This window comes from Labrus mixtus, chromosome 12, assembly GCF_963584025.1.
Source record: "Labrus mixtus chromosome 12, fLabMix1.1, whole genome shotgun sequence".
NCBI classification, from domain to species: domain Eukaryota; kingdom Metazoa; phylum Chordata; class Actinopteri; order Labriformes; family Labridae; genus Labrus; species Labrus mixtus.
Genome location: NC_083623.1, coordinates 7,105,439 through 7,126,475, shown reverse-complemented (window position 1 = coordinate 7,126,475; position 21,037 = coordinate 7,105,439). Strand labels below are relative to the sequence as shown.

Here is a 21,037-nt window from a genome sequence, read left to right as displayed (position 1 = left end):
TGTATAAGCAAAGTATCAGTATCAGCATGTAATGGTTGTTAAATGTTATTTAAGCTCTTAAGCTCCACATGTTTCTCTCCGTGTGTAACTACAAGCCTGAAGAAGGTGTCCCCGACGCATCTACTTCAAACATTAAGGGAGGGTTTTTTAATGGTAGAAACACAGTCAATGATAGTGATTAATGTTCTACTTATAAAAGTTTAACCCTGCCGTGCAAAAAGTGTACTAAAATGTGACGTAAAACTGGAAACCAAAGGAAACAACTGAAAGCAGAAGAAAGATTAACAACTCTTGAAAAACATTTTTCCATTAAAAACAAAACAGTGAGTGAAGCAGTTTACAAACACACACACAATAAGAACATGAAATATAAATAAGACATGAATACTGGATCAGCAATTAAACAAAATATGAATGACATTTTTACACATAAATATAGCATGGCTGCTGGCCGACCAAGCTTTTAAAGGTGCATGTCGACAGGTGCTCTCCTCTGATTGGTTGATCGTTTGCTGCAGCTGCATAGCCTTTTTGCCTTTATTAGATAGATAGGACAGCTAAAGTGAGAGAGGAAATGTTGTGAGTAGACAGCGGGGGATGACATGCAGCACAGAGCCGAGGTGGGATTCGAACCCACGACCACTGCGCTGAGGACTTTTTCCTCCGTACATGGGGCGCGCGTCATAATCACTAGGCTATCGGCGCCCAGAAATTATAGTTTTAAATCTAAACAAACATTTGTTTTATTTAAAGTGAGAAAAATTCAATCGCGATGATTCTCATTGTTGTTTTATCTCCCAGGCCTAATTTTAAAAATGTTGTGGCATCTGAGCGTGTGCGAGCAAATCTTCTTCCTCAATTCAGAACAATTAAAAAATACACAGGCAAACAAACGAATAGCAGCAACCGCATATTTTCTCTGCTCTGTGTGTTGATCCGCTGCATACTGTACATGACGCGCTCACTGTGTCTGCGCTTGTTGTTGTCCTGGACACAGTCTTCTGTTTTTGCTCTGATTCTAATGCTATTCCACAGGATTATCTGTATTCATTCTCAGTCATTACATAAACACAGCTCACATAAAGGTCCCAGTGTGTGTGTGTGTCCCCCTCCTCACCACAGGAATGTAAAGGCTCTGTATTAGGAACCATGAGATTAAGTGCAGCTATAGCGCTGACGCGACAGCAGGGTCCAGGCATGTCTCTGAGTACAGTAATGTGACGGAGGGAAACAGTGTGAGGACATCCAATCAGAGTGTTGTCATAATGGGATGTGTCGCCGTCCGTCTGCTTAATGTGACCGTGACGCACAAAAGCAAACAAGGGTGGAACCGGAAAAACACTTGCATGATAAAGTGAAGGAGAAAGATTGGAGTATCATTACGAGATTTTAATTATTTATGAGTTCAGGTTAAAAAAAATCTTTCTCCTCATGCACCTTGAATTGTGTGACCTAGCCATCAGGTCGCTGTTTTTGTGCTCATATATTGAGAATATTACTTTTTAATTTTCAACATGTAATGGCTCTCCTAAATCTATAATCGTTTTTAAAGATGTATTTTGGGGCTTTTTGCTTTTTTTGGAGAGACAGGACAGTAGATAGGTTCAGAAATCAGGGAGAGAGAGAGAGAGAGAGAGAGAGAGAGAGAGAGAGAGAGTGGGGAATGACATGTGGGAAAGGAGCCACAGGTCGGACTTGAACCTGGGGTCGTCCACTTGGAAGACTATAGCCTCCACATATTATGTGTACAGTGTAATTTCAAAAGCCTCTAGTAATCAATTTGTGTTTTAACAAAAAACAAATATCAAAGTAAGACGAGTTTCATACACAAAGGATGTTAAAATTGCTTAAAACTTTAGATTAGAAACATTAAATATCAACCATTAAAATGATTTCTATGACACTTAGAGTAGAATATCATTTTTGACTGATAATTGTCATGTGTACGTTCTGTGTGTATCCACAGTAAAGATTTAAAGTGAGCTGATTAACAGTGTAGTTTGAGTTGAACTCTCTAAGACTCTCAGATTAGCCTTGTGTCGCTCTGAGACCTCCCAGTACACCGTTGCATCTACAAGCCAAACGTTTAACCAGTGATCCCTGGCAGCCCTGTTTACCCTCCTCCACCTCTGGGTGTGGCGTCCCTCCTTCTGCCGCAGATGGCTTTCCTTTTGGCCGTATGGCTTCGCTGGATCTGTCAGGGTGTTGTCAGGATCGGAGGCTGAGGACACCATCTGCTCCCGATTACACACTGTGACAGTCTGCAGCGGGCTTCTGTAAACTCCTGCAGAGAGTAAAGAGGAGCTGCAGGGGGAAAGGAGGAAAAAGCTCAAGGAGGGAAAAGCGCAGACTTGGACGTGACTTTGAAACCGCGGAGGAGCTGAGTCATGACCGCCGGGAGCTGGGAAACGATCGCTTTTTCCCATTACCCTGAGGATTTCTCTGCTCTTATTGGTCACTCAGAGTGACTAACTGCTGTCTGCCTGTTTGAGGCTCGGAAACGATGTTCTCTGTTTAGACACGAAGGAGCTGTTGTAGCGGTGAAAGGACCAAACTTTTATCTTTCATAAAGCTGGAGCGGATAAAGGTTGGACTCTCAGGAAGCTACTTTATTTATGGAAACAACTCTTGCATGATCTGTTACATACTTTCTGAATGTGCTGCATGCCAGAACATCAGCTATACGTCTCCTGAAACGCTGTATTATAGACATAGAATGATAAAATGTTGGACTTCAGTGTCAGATTCAAGCAGTGCAGATTAAAACCACTCTGTTGACATTGTGTGAACAGGACTGCCTGCTCCCTCCTTTTCTGGTGCCACTTTGAGTGACTCCGACTCCAGAAAAATGGAGGAGCCACAAGCCATCCTGAAATTTTTCAGGGCCTTCACAGAAGAGGAAAAAGAGGACTTTGTGAAAGGAGACCCTGAGCTGATCTTTTACCAAAAGAAAAATGAGGATATGAGTTTTGAAGAGGAGCCGGAGAACAGCGGGGAAAACCTTTCATACGTTATATTGCCTCGAGAGGGACAGGCCATAAACACTGGATCTATAACCGGGAGAGAGGGAGAGAATGGGTTTGACATGACGGCGGAGGAGAGGAATCATTTCAACCTGAAAAGCATGGAGGCGAACATTAAGAAAGAGACCTTTGCAACGCATCAAGAGCAGAGTAAGATGCCAGACATGCGTTGTGATGACAGTCGCAGCAATGCGGGTCGTCGATTATCACTTCACAAATGTGCCTCGGATGAATCTTCACAACCAAAATGTCAACTCGTTTCAAAAAGTGACACAAAGACAGACTCTGTCAGCCAGGATGTTGCCAAAGATGACAAGCAGAAAGAAAGAAAAGACAAGCAAAACGTTCAAAGCCAGGAGGAGTTTGCGAAAAGCTCTTTGAACGGGGATGTTTCCGTAGACCCTGAGGATTCTGGGAAAACTGGAGCACGCACAGTGCAACATGTCGTGGTTGCGTTAAATCGTGCAGAACCTGCAGCTGAGGAACGAGGGGAAGGAGAAGAAACAACGACTTTGGAAGAGGAGAGGTCTGGTGAGGAGGATAGCGAAGAAGAAGAAGATGAAGAAAATGACAAAGGAGAAGAAAGAGAAGAAGAACACAATGAGGCAGAAGGAGAGGAAAGAGAAGAAGAATACGAGAAGGAAGAAGAAGAGAAGAGAGATTACTTTCCAGACTTCTCTGCCCAACCCAACCGTTCTTACAACCCAAAACGAGCTTCCCTAAATATCCTCAAAATATCTCCATCAGTAGCCAAAAACCCTCCGCCCGGATCCACCATAACCAGAGCTACTTTCTCTCCAGGCTCCCACAACGACAGGCAGGTCCAGCTGCCCGCCCTCTTCAGCGGCCTGAGGGTCCTGAGGAAGGGGGTGGTCGGGCCTGCGAACAACACCCAGGTGGCCCAGGTCAAGCGCTCCTCTGAAGGAGCGAGGAGGGAGATCTTCGGGGAGAAGAGCGGATGGGATGCTAAAGTCCACGGAAGCATCCTGGATCAGATCTCGCAGTTCCTGAGCCGGGAGAAACGAGGGGACGAGAAGGAGGAGAAGGAGACCGAATCGGAGGAAGAAGGAGACGAGGAAGACACAGGGGAGAAGGGCGAAGAGAGCCAGGAGAGTGAGGCGAAGGAGCCGGAAACAGAGGAGGATGCAGAGGTTCCATTTGAGTCCTCAAAACCTCCAACTGTGTCCAGTGCAGAGGCAGCGTTCGACGCCTTCAAGGCCTTCTTCACGCCAAGGCCTCTGAAGAAGGACCCAGCAGACAAGGCAGACCTGGAGGCGATAAGGAAGAGGATTAAAGCGGACAGAGACGTGTTGAAAGCGCTTTTTGAAAGATCCCCCAATAAGACGCCGGAGAAGAACGACTCGCCTCCTGATTGCAAAGTACGGATGAAGGGTCACATGACTTCTAACTTGTCAAGAGAGACGTTGTTTGAAAAGTGTCCTGGATGTGAAGATGTTTAAGCTCCACCTGTGAAGCATTCTGTTATGAATCTGTTTTCTGACTTTTTTTTTCCTCTTCTAGTCTGAGGCATCCACCCCAGGAGAGGGCGAAGAACGAACTCCCGGTCGTCTACAAAACGTCTGGCCGCCGCTGAAAGAGGAAAAAGTTGGGCTGAAGTATACAGAAGCAGGTACTTTACACATATTTACACAAGATTTTACTTTATTGTCTTCACTATGAAGACACACTAATGTTCTGGTGGTGTTTGCTTGACAACAGACTTCTCTGTAATATGCCAAAAATAATGCAAAAAGTTAATCTTTTGAAAATCCATTATGTAGAAAATCAAAACAATGCAAAAAAAAAAACGAGCTTGCACGTTTTGATCAAGGCAACACAAACAATACAGAGATGATCTACGCTCATTACAGCCATGAGACAAAGCAAGGAGACTTTTTATTTTTTAATTACTACGTTTTATTTTTGAATGTAAAACAGAGAGTATTTATAATCTTTGCTGGAGTAAAGGTGACCGATGTTACTCAAAGAAGGAGCAGTAGAAGTAATTACAGTGTTTGCTCTGGGACATCATGAGGTGGATGTAATATCAAGCTCCACTGCCACAATAAACACGACTACACCCTGTGTGTGTGTGTGTGTGTGTGTGTGTGTGTGTGTGTGTGTGTGTGTGTGTGTGTGTGTGTGTCCACAGTCTGTGTGTGAGAGTCTGAACACAGGAGGGTCACGTCACAGACTGATTCTTACAATCCCAATAAGGACTCTCTAAGCTTTAAGTCACTTCTGTGCGACTAAAGTTGTTTCATTTAAATGTAATGTTAAAACTTTTTATTACGACTTTGTCAGAATAATTTCACATATTATTAAAGCGACTTGATGACTCTCGTAAAGTGACCACGTCGCGTTTAACACCAGAATAATGTGAAGAGGGGTTACTGCCCTTTGTGATGTCACAAAGGTAAAATGTCCAAACGGCCTGTTTTGAGCACACATTTACTGAAAAAGTGGAGCAGGAAAAAGATGGAGAGGATGGACTTTTCTCATAACTGGGGGGTCTGTTTGTAGACTAGGGACACATATGAGTGTTAGAAAAACATGGTGAAGAGTGTTTTGCATAATATGTGACCTTTAAGCTTAAGAAGTCTGACCATATGTTTTTTTAGAATAAGTAAATTTGCATCAATCTGATTACATATTGGATATTTCTTTAATATAAACACACAAAGAGAAATGTTTCTATCCTTGGGTGTTAACTGTATGTTTGAAAAATAAGCGTTCTGCTCATCAAAAAGAAATTTAAAGACAGAAAGAAAATGCATTTATCACAAAGAATTCTACATTCTCGTATAATTTATAAACACTTGTTAGAACTTTCTACTTTCACAACAAGGCTGAATGGATGCCTAAGAGGGTTTGTCTAGCTCTATTACAAACATGGTGCTACAGATAGCAGAAGCCCAACATCACTTATAGCGCTTCACCTCTAAGACAGCTCGTTTGAACAGATTACCCACTGTGCATGTTTAAGAATGAAGAAATCATCTAAGCAGAAATATTGTAAGACTGTGATCCGTGTGTTCACACTCCCGTCTTCTGGAGAATACTCCTTTTGTAAACACAATCATTAGACTGTAAAGTCAACTCTCTCACTATCCGTGGAATATGTGTAGTCATTCTTTAACAGATCAATATTTGCTTAGATAGATTGTCCAAGCAGCCAGTGAGCGGTGTACCTGAGGATAGATGTGAGGCTCTGCTGCCCCCTGCTGGTGGAGGGTTGAATTGTTTTTTGACAGTAGTACAATAAGATGTATTTATTAATTTGATTTGATTATAAATAAGGCGCTTTCTCGTAACGCAGCTGTAATGATGATTACCTGAAAGAACACAGAGCTGTTATGAATGCATTTTTCCTTCATCTTTCTTCTTCTGTGTTTCCTGTCAGAGCACCAGGCTGCGCTCCTGCAACTGAAGAGAGAATGCAAAGAGGAGCTGGAGAAGCTGCAGGTCAGTGAGGAGGAAAGAGTCAGGAGGTGAACCGTGGTGTGCTGCAAAAAAAAAGACAGAAAAATGAAGTTGGAAGCTGTAAATAAGACTGAAAACAAGGGGGAAAGTTTGCTGAACAACTACAAGTCTTTTTGATTTTTAGTTTTAGGGCTTAAATAACATTAAGCTTTTATTTAAATCAGTGAGCCGACGCTTGTTGTTTCCACATGTTTCTACATGATGTTTCCTTATGCTAAGCTAACTGGCTATTAGCTGTAGCTTCATTTCTACTCTGCAGATTTAACAGAGGTATTCATCTTTATTTTTTAAGTCCAATATTTCCCAAAAGAGTTCTTCTGTAGAGAACATGAAATACTTCACAAGGGGAGGAAACAAATTCAAGTTAAGTTAATTTCCCCCAAAATGAATTTAGACAAAAAGAATGTAGAAAATATCTTGACAATTATTAAACAATGCTAACTACAGAAGTGAAATATCGCACCAAATATTTGATTTATTACAGTGGATATAAGGTCTGTTTTTTCCAATAGTAAACAGATGCTAGAAATACCTTAAAAAATAAAGCAATTGAAAATAGGATTGTGGTTTTAAGAGGTGAAAAAATAAAAATTGCTCAGTCCTGTTGACTGTCACATTATTTTCAGGAGGACTTTGGTCAGGAACTTTCCAGACTGAAGGAGGAAAACAAGAGGAATGTGTCCTCTCTGGAGCTCAGTCTGTCCGAGCTGCAGGCTGAACTCGCTCAGGCCGGGACTCGCTGTCGTGGTGAACTCAGAGATGTCGCCGTGTCAACAGGCGATGAGTTCCTCCACAAGTCTTTCCGCACAGTGTGCGTCCAGACGGACAGAGAGACGTTTGTGAAGACGCCTGAGGACGCAGAGGGGTCAGGGAGAGTCTGCTCGAGCCCCCTGCAGCCCAGGGTGACCCCCAAAAAGCTGGACCTGGCTTCTATCAGCCTCAGCTTGGCCGGGCAGAGGGACGAAAATGTGTCTTCCTCCTCATCACAGGACCCTCCCCCTCCTCCTCCTCCTCCTCCTCCTCCTCCTCCCCCTCCTCCTGGAGCTCTGCCACCTCCATCAGATCAACCTCCTGCACCTTCTCAGACAACTCCACCCACCAAAACAGACAGTCTGCCTCCTCCTCCTCCTCCCCCTCCTCCTCCTCCTCCTCCTCCTCCATGTTCGTCCTCAAACCACATGCAGCCGTCAAATGGTCCTCCTCCTCCTCCTCCACCACCTCCGCTATTTCTTTCCACGCCAGGCTTAGCTCCTCCACCTCCTCCTTCGGGTGGGGGTCTCACAGTGGATAAACCTCCCAGGAAACCAGCAGTGGAGCCCTCCCGACCAATGAGGCCTCTTTACTGGACCAGAATCCAGATCCAGGAGAACAAGTATGTTCACCGACAAACAAGTGAATGTATCAAAGATGGTAGATGTGACATGCAATTAGAAAAACAATAGGGCTCTCTGAGAGGGGAGATGAGTGATGTAATCAATACAGCAACCTTTTGTGGACTTCTTTTATGCAACAAACCCACAAGAGAAAACGAGATGTTAAAATATCAAATGTCAAGCCAGATGTCAAATGTTTTTGTTGGCGCCAAGCTGCAGACTTCTTCACAAGACGAGAGATTCAGAAGTCAATCCTCGGACTAGCTTGTAGCCGGTTTTTAGGATTTCAGAGCTAAAGCATCTGTACCAAATCTTAAACAATGAAATAACCTGACTAGATTAAAAATAAAAAATAAAAGTTTCTTGTTCAATAAGTCAACAAAAGGAAATTTGTTTTCATCTCTTCTTTAATTGTTTCCATATTTTTCACGGCACAGACAACCAAAAATTGTTACTCCTTTCTTCTGAGATTTTTTCTGTGTATCATGGATCATTTCATTTTCTTTGTTTATGTAGTGTTTGTCTTGAAAATCTAAACATTATAAGTCTTCCCCTGAGTTATTAAGAAAAAAAAGATGCAAATATTTGATTCATTCATTTTTCTCGTCAAGGCTCAGGGTCACTTCTGTCCTGATTCTTTAAAGTAAACATGGATAAGATCGATCTCATCCTGGTTCAGACTGTTTCAAGGATTACCACTGGGGGGCGCCAAAACTCACAGAATTACAGTTTCTCAGGACTGATTTAAATTAAATACAAATGTCATTGGAGTGATTCAGAAATTCAGAAGTTATATAAGATTAAATTGTCTGAAGCATCAGCATACCTGTAACAATGAAGTTTTATTTAACCTGCTGAAAAGCTTTATCACATTTTGTGTTTGTATTCCATCTTGAATCCAGCCCTCTGATTGGTTCAGGGTGATCCTGATCAATGCGTTTCTTTCCCCCCCCCCGCAGTAACAACACGCTGTGGAACGTTCTAGAGGAACCAAATATAATAAATTCCGTCGAGTTTGAGGATCTCTTTGCCAAAGCCACCACACAGCCCAAGAGGAAGCCGCTGGCCGAAGCTTATGAGAAGAAAGCTAAAGCCAGGAAGGTAAGGAGCACAGGTTGCTTCCACCTCAGCTTTTTTGAAGTTATTGCAACTCTTTGATTGTCCACTAGAGGGGGGTAGATGCTCTTAAGATGAAATGTGCCAGATCATTTGAAAACTTCTCAAAAAGCATTACAATTCAGATTGAGAAGTACAAACACTCAATTCATAGTTTTTACTTTTATACTCACTTTAAACCAGATGTTTTTTTATATCGTGTCTTTTTTTCCGTGCAATATTTTTTCACTCAAATCCGTACATTCTGATTGGTCACATTTCTTCACCTGGATGTCCTTGAAGCTTTTACACTGATGCAAAAAGTTTATTATAACAGCATCTCTTAAACACAAAGGCAACAAAAAAATACAACATGAGGTAATTGGGGTGTCGGTGGCCCAGCGGTCAGCTTGTGCCCCCCATGTGCAGAGGCTGTAGTCCTGAAAGTGGGTGTCTCAGGTTAGAATCCGGTCCATGGCCCCTGTGCCTCATGTCACTCCCCCTCTCCTCCCTGACATTGTTGACACTATCCACTGTCCTGTCTCTAAGAAAAAGCACAAAAGCCTGAAAATACTATTTTTTTAAAACATGAACAGAAGCTTTTCTAAAATGTTTTCAGCTGAGCATTGAAGTCAACCCTTTATTCCTGAAAACTGGAACACATATAAGAATGCCAATGCATTAGTGTGGAGCTTTAAATGACTGTCCACCACACTACTGATGAGTCACTAATGGATTCTAGTCATCAGGCGGTCATGGTAACCGTGTTTGAATGTGCTTTTGTGTGCGTCGTCAGATCATTAAGCTGCTGGACGGGAAGCGCTCTCAGACTGTGGGCATCCTCATATCCAGCCTCCACCTGGAGATGAAAGACATTCAACAAGGTGAGTTAAAGAGCATGTTAGTAAACATGTCACGTCCAGGAAATAAACTCTTTCACAATGTTCATGTAGAAAAGGTTAATACAATTATAAAAAACTTTAATACACAGAAAATGTTGTTTGTGTTTGTATTTAATTCACTTTATTTATTGTTTTAAATACCAAGAGCTGAATGAAATGTTTTGTTTCAAGCTCTCTTGTTTACATAATCTCACTGTTTGTGTAAAACCTGAATTCTCCAAACGATACCTGATAGAAGATCACCAGCTCGTTCATCCATTATAACCAAATCTTAAGAAAAGCAAACTCACTAATTATTTTTCAAGTACAAAAATATTTAAGGATTGAACGTGAAAATACACTGAGGTTATCAGCTCTTTTCCATCCATCACAACGACTTGCAAATTATTCTGCAATAACTTCACATTCTTGGCGTTGATTTGAATTTCATGTCACCAAAGTTGATCAGTTGACAGGTTTTATTTTTGTAGCCTGCAACCGCAAAATTGCTTTTGTGTGACTTGTGAATAAATCTAAAAGATAAAGAACCACAGCTCTTGTCATGATGTAATCTCACATACTGCACATCAGCTGATGATTGTAGAGCATGGCTCAAGCCCAAAGATTCCAGCCCGAACCAACCCAACCCGTGCACGTTCTGACCGACCCAAAGAGGCCCGTCTCGATAAATGTATTTATGGTCCTGAGCCCGACTAAAACCCCACACTTTTTTAAATAAATTGGCTTTCATAATCGAATTCTGAAGTTGTCTGATTGCCAGAAATCTGTTCACATGAGATCTAAATGAGCATCAGTGCATCAGTAAGGGGCATAAACTTTAGAGCAGCCTTACCCAGCCCGAGCTCGAAGTCAGGCCTCGGGTTCCATAGGGCTCAGGTCAGGTTGCAGACCTCTTTTATGTTCTATGTTAATCTGTTCATTTCTGCTTTTCTTCTGTAGCCGTGCTGACTGTGGATCACTCTGTGGTGGACTTGGAGACGATTGAAGCACTGTATGAAAATGTGAGTATTTCAGCAAAGTGAACTGCAGTTTCATCACATGTGCGTGACTACAGTTATGAACTCTTTATGTTTGTTATATCTTCATCGTGTCAGAGAGCGCAGCCAGAGGAACTGGAGAGAATCCAGAAACACTACGAGACGTCAGAGGAAGAGGAAGTGAAACTGCTGGACAAACCTGAACAGTCAGTATCTCACTTACTGCAGACTGCAGTATTTGTGTAATTCTGACAAACATGAGGCATGCAGAGTGTGAAGGAATAGACGTAATCATTGCATTTCGTCCTCTGACTGTTGATGCGTTTGTGCTTCAGGTTCCTATATGAGCTGTCTCAGATCCCAGACTTTGCAGGCAGGGCGCACTGCATCATCTTCCAGTCGGCCTTCATCGATGGGATCGCATCCATACAACGCAAGCTCAACACCCTCTCCTCCGTCTGTCAGGTAGGAAAATGTCCATGCATGTTAATAACAAGGTGTAAATACAGTCAGGTGTGTCATATTTAGAAAATAAAAATCAGGTGCATGTTTGAAAAGAAAATATTAACAGTGGTTTCGCCTGAGAAAATATACGTGTTATATAAATGTATGTGCTTGTATATGTGTAATAACAGCAATCTGAGGCGTCAATTGTCAGTACCTAACCTTTAAATGATTGTGTGTTGATCGTGTGTGTGTTAATGTTTTTAGGCTCTGCTGGAGAGTGACGGTGTGAGGGAAGTGGTGGGACTGGTGCTGGCTTTGGGGAACCACATGAACGGGGGCAGCAGAGTCCGAGGTCAGGCTGACGGCTTCGGTTTGGAGATTCTTCCTAAACTGAAGGATGTGAAGAGCAGGGTGAGGCTGGGATGACTGTTGGAAGAGGCAACTTAATCCCTACTGTTTATTGTGCTGTTAGCTCTGCACAACTGATCTGTAGTTTCCCTATGGATGAAAGAAAAGTGCAAAGTGTGTAAGATTGTGAGAATGAGAGCTTACTCACTTCTCAACTGAGGCATGATGTGGATAGCTGATGTGCAGGATGTGACATTACATAAAGTCAGAACTTCTGACTTTGCAAATGAAACTGCTTTTATGATCCCGCAGTTTTTTTTTTATGTTGCAATAAACTGAAGAAGGAACACATCTGTTTGTTATGAAGAACATTCAGCAGACAAAATGCTCTGTGAGTTGTTGCAGACATACTTCTTTAAATCAGGAGTATAGTAATCGCAGGTGACCTCAAACATTGGATTTTGCAGCCTGACAGGCCAAACCCAGGGCCAGAAAGCTCCAAAACTTACATCGAACACTTCAGACCCGTGTGAGCGATCCTGTTTACATCCTGCACACTGATATCATAGAACCCATCACCTTGTTAATAAAGTGCACATCATTAACTGGTATAAATCCAGGAGTATGACTGGGATGAGAGTTTATACACACAGTTATGGTTTGACTTTTTGCTGATGCAGCATTAATGTGGCTCCTTTATTTTCTTTCAGGATAATCGTATCAGCCTGGTCGACTATGTGGTGTCGTACTACCTGCACAATGTGGACAAGGTATCAAGAAACACATTCTGTTCATCACACTCTGTCGTTGCTTTGTGCTTATTATTATTATTATTATTATTATTATTATTATTATACAGTATTATAACATAGCTTATTATTTGTGGAGGAAAATGGTGCCCTTCTAACCAATTTTTTTGAGAGTTCAGTGACTTAAAAAAGGGACTAGAAAAGCAGAGATGATTCATATATTTTAATTATTTCATAAGTCAAACCTTCTAGATCATGTTTTATACATGTCCTGTAGTAACTCACCTTCTGTTTTAGACAGATTTTGTGACATCTGTAAGTTGTAAATGAACACTAACTGAGGTACAGACATAAAAAAGCACACTCAGTTCCCTACATTTATAGATGCATATTTAAGCCCCTGGTTAAACTATATTGTTTGTTTTCTCCGTTATGATCGTATTCCACCAGAACGCCGGCACTGACAACAGCATGTTCCCACTTCCTGAGCCTCAAGACGTCTTCCTGGCAGCGCAGGTCAAGTTCGATGACCTCAACAGAGACCTGCGACTGCTCGGGCGAGACCTGACAAGTAAGCGATGTCATTACCGCTGCCTTTATCTGTTCAAGCTCCTTCTCTGTAGTAAACCAAAGTCCTGAAGTTTCCAGGGTAAGTGGCATGTGTGAACGCAAAGAGCCCGAATTTGTCACTCAAATTTTTTTTACGGACATTCTCCGGCCAGCTGGATGAGCTGATGTGAGAACGCGGCAGGAAATAATCAGGAGAATTCACGGCAAGCGACTGAGAGGCGGTGATGAGGTTTAATTCCTGCGATCAATGCATGACCATAGACTGAATGCAAACTGCACGTATTAAACTGCTGCATTATCTTTTGTTAATATTGTGATTTTGTCAAACTTCACATAGCGTTGATGTCAATCCCTCCTCTCAGGTCCCTAATATTCAATGGTTGCACACATTCTCCAAAAAAGACAGTCAACTTCAGCATCAGTGTAATTGAGCAACCTGGAATATTTTTTTTTTTTTTTGCCTCGTGGTCATTTTGTTGTGTGTTTTTGTTTGAAAACCTCAGGCAGCCTGTGTAACTCTATCACTCTGATTTTAAGACGTTCCCACAGACAAAACCTCAGCCCTGTCTGGCATCGTTTTGCCTCAGACACCCGCCTCCCCACCCCTTTTTTCCCATCTCACCATACTGGTTTCCCATCACTGGCCCCAACCATTGAGTTGCTGTTTATACTTTAGAGCTGAAGGCCCGCTTCTTTGACCAAACCCAAGTTAGCCAGAGCCTCAGAACAAAAGATTTCCTCCTGCTTTCTTAGACTTCTTCCCTGCTCTTGGCTCTAAGTGTGCCCATATGACGCTATTGGGCATATCAGTCACGTTAAAAAACAATGCCTGGACGATTGTGAGCGAGTGCATTGTTGATTCCTTGTGTTTCATGTGTTTCTGCATGTGCATGTGTGCAGAGACTAGCAGGAGTCTTGCTGCTGATACTGGCATGGCGCCTTTCAGATCTCGCCTCTGATCCTCCCGCCCATCAGATCTGCCCTCGTTGTGCCTTTGTGTCCGTGTCGCCAATGCACGGAGACCATAGCTTCCCTCTTGTGTAATCTCCCGACCTCAAGTATCTCAGGTGTATCTGCATGGGCCTCTGCAGGGATCCTTAACCTGCCCTATGATATCACCTGGGCTCCAGTGTGGCCCCCCAGATGTGTGCCACAGATTGCTTTCTTTGCCTCTCAACACAGCTTTGTCTTATCTGCCCGTCTACTCAAACCAGCGTGCAATCTGGTCCGCCTGGCGCAGGGTCCTTTTGTTCCGCCCTCATGCCTGGTTGAAGATCTGCCTCTGTCGGTCTTCACTCTCTCTGCGTTTTCTGTGTGGTTGGTATGAAATGTTGCCCAACACAGTACAAGATAAGTTTGTCTTAAGTCATCTCTGTTGACTGTCGAAGGAAACGAGATCCAAAGACAGCATAATGTTAAAAAAATACTTTTTCACTTTCATAAGCTTTTAGTCCATCAAAATTACTGCGAAAACATATCATTGTAAAATATAAAGTGATATCTTACAGTCCAGAATTTGTTTTGGAGAGTCATCTCTGGGATTTCTTACTTAAAACTTACTGTAGAGGAGCTGCTTGTCAGTGCGTTCGAGTTGTTCAAACATCATTTAAAAACAATTTTAAAGTAAAAAATCATCTGTTTTGATCATATCAAAGGCTAAGAGTCTGATTTCACAGACATACAGGCGTATTGTAGCCAAGAGGCTTAAGGTCTTAGCTCCTTCTGGCCTGTTTCTAGATTGATGTCAATTTATTTTAAGGCAGCATATTTAATATGGCTACCACCTGTTGGGATTCATAGCGCCTCTTCTGAAAGCAACAAGTGATGTCACTGAGTCACTGTTTTATAATCTATGATAACAACAGAATTTGCTGTCGTCAGTTTTTTTAAACTAGTTATAGGCAGTGTCTATAATGTCGATACTGATTTATATTTGAAAGTTAAAAAATCAGATATCTTCTAAAATGTCTCGCAAATTTGAATCCTAACACAATAAACAATGGTCAAAACGGAAAGCACTATACCTGCTTAAAATGACGATACTGATAAAGATATAAACTATACTACAGTACATACATTTTATCATTTGGATTACAGGTTTTGGTTCTTTAGTAAGTTATTTGGCATAGTTATACTGTTTTAATGTGACATATGGTTGTGGAGTGAATAATTTCTTTCCTGAAGACGTTCTGCTTACTAAATGTGGCCTGTGTTTTGTTTCCTTGATAGATTTATGTCACTGTTGGATCTGACAGGGGTATTACTGTGATTTATGAGGCGACTGATCCAAACATGTCATCATCAAAAACCCTCAAACCTCTTTAAGAGAGCATTTATCCCCCAATGTGAAACCAAATGACTTCTCCAGTGCAGTTTCGGTCTCACATCTGAAAGCACCACACTCCTCATCCCTCTACTCTGTTTATGTGGAGGTCTGTAACCCTCTTCGGTTTGAAATAAGCAAACTTCTGTTGCGCACGAAAGGCAGACAAAAGAAAGAAAGGCTCTCCACACAATGCAGGGAGAGATACCCGCCTCAACAGTTTACACAAATCCTGAATGAAAACAGTATTCTTTTGTAATCTTATCTGGGAGATGTTGATCGAGCGTCGGGTTTAGGGGGAGGGGGGGGAGACGGGGGCCTGGGCTCGGCTCCCTCTGCTGCCTCTATTATGACTGGCTCTGCAGACTGGCTCCTCTGATCCACTGATTGGACGCAGAGCCACATGGAGCCGCAGAGGAAAAGAGGGAGAGGGGGAGTCTGCAGTCGCCATCTCTGGGTGAATCTCTAAAATTGATATCTGAAAAGGAAGCGGTGCTGATAACCTCCTGCTCTGGCACAGGTGGAGCTAGTTTACCCTAGAAGTCTCTTATTTCTCTGTCTCTGATTCCAGGCCTCATTTTGGAAGTTAAAGCTGCAAAACTGAGGTTTAAAACAGGCTGTGATTTATAAATATAGATCAAACTATTTAAATATACCAAATGGTGTACCACAAGGCTCCTTACTGGGTCCTATTTTATTCACAATTATACCAGTCATTTATGTAGAAATGTAACAGACATAAAGTTTAAATTATATGCTGACAACAACTTATATACCCTTCTATATCTTCCCTAGCGATAACGATTAATGAACTACAAGCTGCTTCCAGATCAATCTTTGGAAAGTAGGACTTGTACTTACTTCCAACAGAACATGATCCCTCTGCTGGTTAAAAAAAAATAATATTGCAATACATATTTTTGTGATATCAAAGTGTGACTTATACAGCCTAATACAATTGTACGATGGAGCATTTGTGTATCTGTCTTTATAAAAAGTCAAACTATATGAACTGCCTTCTTATTTGTGTGCTCTACTGGATCCTAAAAATCGCTTACATAGACTTATTGTGTTAGTCTCTGTCTTTGATTAAAGCAATTTATCTGACCTCCACAGCTACAGTTTGTTTTCTCTCTCTCTCTCATTATAAGAAGGGTTAAATGTATTTTTAGCATGTTTTCTGAGCAATTGTCGTCCGTCTTCTTTCTCTTCAGGATGTGAGAAAGACGTGCAAGAAGTTTGCTCTGATTCTCCTGAAGAACACCTGCAGCCGTTTAAGGACAAGATGGAGGCTTTTGTTGTCAGTGGTGAGTTATTTAGTTAGTCTTACTTTATATCACGCAGCTGCAGACCTGAGTGTTGCTTTTGCAAGTTTAGTTTGAAAAACACAAACATTAGAAAAATGACAAGACTATGGGTTAAATTTAAGTTTTTCAAGTACTTACATTACTCTAGTCGACTGTGGTTAAAGTCCAATAATTGTATAGTTACTGCTATAAAGATCTTTGTCCTTTTTGTGTGTGTCTATGCGTGATTGTGTGTACGCTTGAGAGAGATAGGATGGATCAGAGTAAAGGCTAGACACTCAGATAGGGATCAGACAGTTTTTGCAGTGACTGAAAGACTCCTGCAGGAGACACACAGTCATTGGAAAGAATTGTCATCCAACTAGCTTGGCCTTTTTCTGTCCACTCATCTTAAAATAAATCACAGTATTTTCTGCAGAGGAGAGCTTTACTACACAGCTGTTTGAAAAAAAAAATAGGTACATACTGTGTGGCCAGTCACATGAACACAGTAACACTGGGCTGTCTTTTAATATTTAAAAATAATTCAATGAAAATAACATGCAGTATATTTTCAAACATTTTTTAAAAATTTTTATTGGAACATGTGAAGTTAGCCTAAAAGACGTTTATGTTATAAATTGCAAAAAGTGTTTGTGGGAGGGGGGACGTGTTTGAGGATATCGTTAGACACTTGAATGAAACTAAGAAACTAACTTTTATTAAGAAATGTATCTTTATTGTAAAAGTATTTCTCAGAGTTTCACCATGTGATGAACAGAATCCAACTTCCTCAAAGACAACCAACGTGATTTGTCCAATTAGACATGTATCTAAAGGAGAATCCCTCTTAATCAAAGACATAGATAGCAGTATGCATATTATTTGTGTAAATGGCATCACAATTTGACAGTCGCAGTAAGAATGGGTTGTCTGATACTTGAATCATCTCATGACAAGTTCTCATGGAGTTATTACAAGTAACTTAAAGTACATTTATCAGCAGAATATATAAGCAGAGTCTCCACAGGGATAACATATTATAATAATAATCATCCATTCATTTAATTATTTGGTTGTTGAGGGGGGATCTGGCTATAACTAAACTGTTTCTTTGTCTGATCCTGCAGCAAGAAAAGAACATGGAGAAGCTTCCTATCAACTGATGACTGTGCAGAAAAGGTTGGAGAATTAAATCATTGTAATGTTATAGTAAATGGACTTGAGCTTGTAGAGAACTTTTCTAGACTTCTGACTACTCAAAGCACTTTTAAACCGCAGGCCAGACATTCACACACTAATGGTAGAGGCTGCTGTAAAGTGTCCAAAAGTGTTAACTAATCTCACTCGCACACATTCACACGCCGCCAACGAAGCAGCGGGAAGAACTCAGGGTTAAGGGTCTTGCCCAGGGACACGTCTATGTGGCTGCAGGAGCTGGGTATTGAACCCCAACCTTTCTGGTTGAGAGACGACCGACTCTACCACTGAGGCGTTTAATGTGACATTTATATGAATTCAGATTCTATGTTCCATGTAAATTTAAGAATCTACATACAACCCACATTAGTTTTGATAAAATATGAGATACCATAAACAAGGTTAAGAAAGGACAGTGTAAATATGAATTAATGCAGCCAAAGAAAACTGTAAGTGATGGTTTGAAGTGACATCCCTCAACACTCAAAGTAGAGATACCTCTCCACTCCGGTTTACTGTCTTGTTTTAACACTTTCTTTTATGTACTTGTTGTTCAGTTTTCAGGACTTGGTTCTGTACTTTGGACTGAAGCCCAAAACGGGGGAGAAGGATATGACCACAGATCAATTCCTTATGCTCTGGTTTGAGTTCTGTGCCGACTTCATGGCCAGGTGGAAGAGAGAGAACAAGACCATCTCTAAAGCGAGGTACCGCATGCATTACTGGAACCACCGACAGTAATTAAGAGGATGAAGTTTTAGGTTCAGAACGCCAATAAATAATCTCAAAGGACATCTTCTGTAAATTCAGAAATGAAAACAGTCTGCTTAACTTTTGTAATAAATAGTGTTGGTTTTCTGTGATGGTTGATAAATGAGTATGATTTAGTCAGCTTCAACTTCTGTAAAAATGACATCAGTGAAGTGACAAAACTTACACCATTGAGGGTCAATGTCTGCTTCTTTTTGACTTGCCTGAACTGAACTTACATTGATACAGACCTTCATTTATCCATAATAATAATAATAATAAGCGTAACTGAAATGTACTATGTTATGGTGGATTAAATGTAATTGAAAATGTTTGAAATTGTTTTTTATTTATGCCAAAGTTGTTCCCAAACCCTGAACCAGTGAATTTGACTTTCCCAGATTAAAAGAGGCTCAGCTGTCCGTGAAAAGGATCACATCGGAGAAGAAAGTGGAGACCAGGAAGATCAACCCCAACAGCCTGGTGAGACTCACTTCAGTCAATACGCTGAAAAAGCAACTTTTGTTTTTCAGTCTGTGGGTAAAAAAATACGAGCAGGAACTTCTAAAGCACATCTTTAAGATTCAATATAAATAATAATTCACCATAAGCCAGAACTCCACAGAAAAGGTTGTGTTTAAACACTAAGCACAGAGCCTTAAGAAATGCACAGCCCATATATGTCTATGAAATCTATGAAATCCAGATTCTGTTTTGCTGTGTTTATTGAAGAAGTAGAACGTTTTTTTTTAAAACTCTGTACATATTTGACTCCTAACAGAAAGAGCGGCTGCGACAGAAAGAAGCCAGCATGTCTTCAAATTAACTGATTAAGGAAGCAAAAACAAACAGGATCCCTCTGGACGACGACCCGGATACCGCACCAATATTTAAAGTCCATTTTTATGTTTTGAACATCCAATGGGTTAGGGTTAGATTTGATTCTTACATGTAAAATCTCATCTTTACTTTAGCTTTCTGATAAATACTTTTTTGTGTATTAAATCCAACCTGAAAACATGTGTGAATGTGATTTCATAGCTTTGGCACTGTTTTATTTACACGATACTTAAGAACACACATATTATACAAAGCCATTAAAATGACGAGGCGTGTAGCAGTGCAGGTTACATTACTAACATCTCCATGTTGGAACAGCCTTCAGCTTTACATCCCACACAGTGGAAACAATACAAACATCAGAAATCTAACACATTTTGCTGCACTTCTGTTATTCTGCAACAAATGTGAGATTATGAAGTGTTACAAACCAAACTCCCAAAGCTTTCATTGACACTCAACACTGAAGCACAAATTTTGTTAAAGTCCATCCTGCATGTAAAATCTTCCAGCAACAAACTTAATAACGGGTATTTATCTCGATATTTTGACTATTTTTATTAGTATTAGAGTATTTGCAGGAAAATCTTTATTTTTAAAGGGAACCTGCATTGAATTAACTTGTTTGTTGTCCATCAGCAAAATAAGTGATACATTGAATCAGGGAATTTCCTCACCGTCCTGTTCACGCGTTATTTTCAAGTGTCCCGTTAGAAAAATAAACTGCGTTTTACTTGATCACAAAGCTGCACACATCCCCTCAGTGGAAACACGGTTTTATCGATCTGGGTGTAGAGATACAGTATGTTGTCTAATCCGTATCTATCGTCGTGCAGCGACACTGCTTTACGCGTTGAACCCGTTTCTTCCGGGTGCTGGGCGTCTGACCCGGGCAATAGAGCGTGTAGGTGACGGTGCTGAAGGTTTTTGGTTTGCAGGCAGAGCAGGACTGAAAGGCGTCCCCGTCCTGGTAGTTATGCCTCGGGATGTAGAAGGAGTTACACTGGCCGTAGCAGAAGCGGTTGATGATGGTGCGGCTCAGGCAGCCCTCCTCCTGGATGGTCTGCTTCAGCGGCTGCGTCTTGCACCAGTCCAGCCGCAGGTACCGACGCTCCGTTACGTGCAGCGCCTCCTGACTGGACTCCAGAACCTCGTCGGTGGAGGTGACAGGCCCCGGCACGTGAGAAACGAGTCCACTGATGGCGGGTGTTTGGCACCCGTCCGATTCGTTTGGGTTGTATTTGTTTGGGTGGGGGAAAGCGCCCTGGTAGGTGGCGGCATCTGTACTCCACAACGGGCTGAGCAGCAGCGTGAAAACAGCCGCAGAAAGCAGCGCTGATGATGTCTTCATCACTGAAGCTAAAGGGAAAGATGCAAAAGTTAGACACTGATGGAGAGAACTTTACGCACAGCTTTTACGCGCGAATTACGCACCAAAATTAATAGGCATTTTTTTCTAAATTTAAGTTAATTTCAGAGTTATAATAATCAGATTTCATAAATTTGAAGTTACCTGTTGTGTGGTGAGGCTCTTCAAAGAAAATGTATCCAGTCATACAGTTCACACTCACAGCACTAGTTCCTCCTGTCCCCGCGTCCTCTGTAGTGGCTTTAAGAATGACACACAGCAGGATTTCTAAACTGAGATTGAGCAGGACACGCCCCCCCCCC

At 41.6% G+C, this 21,037-nt stretch overlaps 2 protein-coding genes across 3 annotated transcripts in view; one reads left to right on the top strand and one right to left on the bottom strand.

Annotated features, from left to right (window-relative positions):
• The window catches only part of fmn1 (formin 1), a 26,603-nt gene extending 7,044 nt beyond the window's left edge, over nt 1-19,559 (top strand). The window contains exons 1-17 of one of the 2 annotated variants that reach the window (XM_061051725.1): nt 2,037-4,402; nt 4,545-4,653; nt 6,427-6,488; nt 7,133-7,878; nt 8,839-8,980; nt 9,771-9,858; nt 10,816-10,877; nt 10,971-11,059; nt 11,189-11,318; nt 11,565-11,711; nt 12,359-12,418; nt 12,848-12,968; nt 16,505-16,597; nt 17,707-17,758; nt 18,334-18,483; nt 18,928-19,009; nt 19,308-19,559. In XM_061051725.1, coding sequence (XP_060907708.1) covers nt 2,849-4,402; nt 4,545-4,653; nt 6,427-6,488; nt 7,133-7,878; nt 8,839-8,980; nt 9,771-9,858; nt 10,816-10,877; nt 10,971-11,059; nt 11,189-11,318; nt 11,565-11,711; nt 12,359-12,418; nt 12,848-12,968; nt 16,505-16,597; nt 17,707-17,758; nt 18,334-18,483; nt 18,928-19,009; nt 19,308-19,352 — 3,732 coding nt within the window. In that variant the 5' untranslated portion in view covers nt 2,037-2,848 and the 3' untranslated portion in view covers nt 19,353-19,559. Of the gene's footprint in view, nt 1-2,036; nt 4,403-4,544; nt 4,654-6,426; nt 6,489-7,132; nt 7,879-8,838; nt 8,981-9,770; nt 9,859-10,815; nt 10,878-10,970; nt 11,060-11,188; nt 11,319-11,564; nt 11,712-12,358; nt 12,419-12,847; nt 12,969-16,504; nt 16,598-17,706; nt 17,759-18,333; nt 18,484-18,927; nt 19,010-19,307 lie in introns of those variants that run through there. The other variant, XM_061051724.1, reaches the window with a different exon arrangement.
• On the bottom strand, nt 19,542-21,037 carry grem1a (gremlin 1a, DAN family BMP antagonist). Its single transcript, XM_061051726.1, has 2 exons — nt 20,880-21,037; nt 19,542-20,725 (listed from the first exon to the last, which is right to left on the bottom strand). Exons 1-2 carry the CDS (start codon nt 20,920-20,922, stop codon nt 20,178-20,180), a joined length of 591 nt encoding a protein of 196 aa, XP_060907709.1. The 5' UTR covers nt 20,923-21,037; the 3' UTR covers nt 19,542-20,177.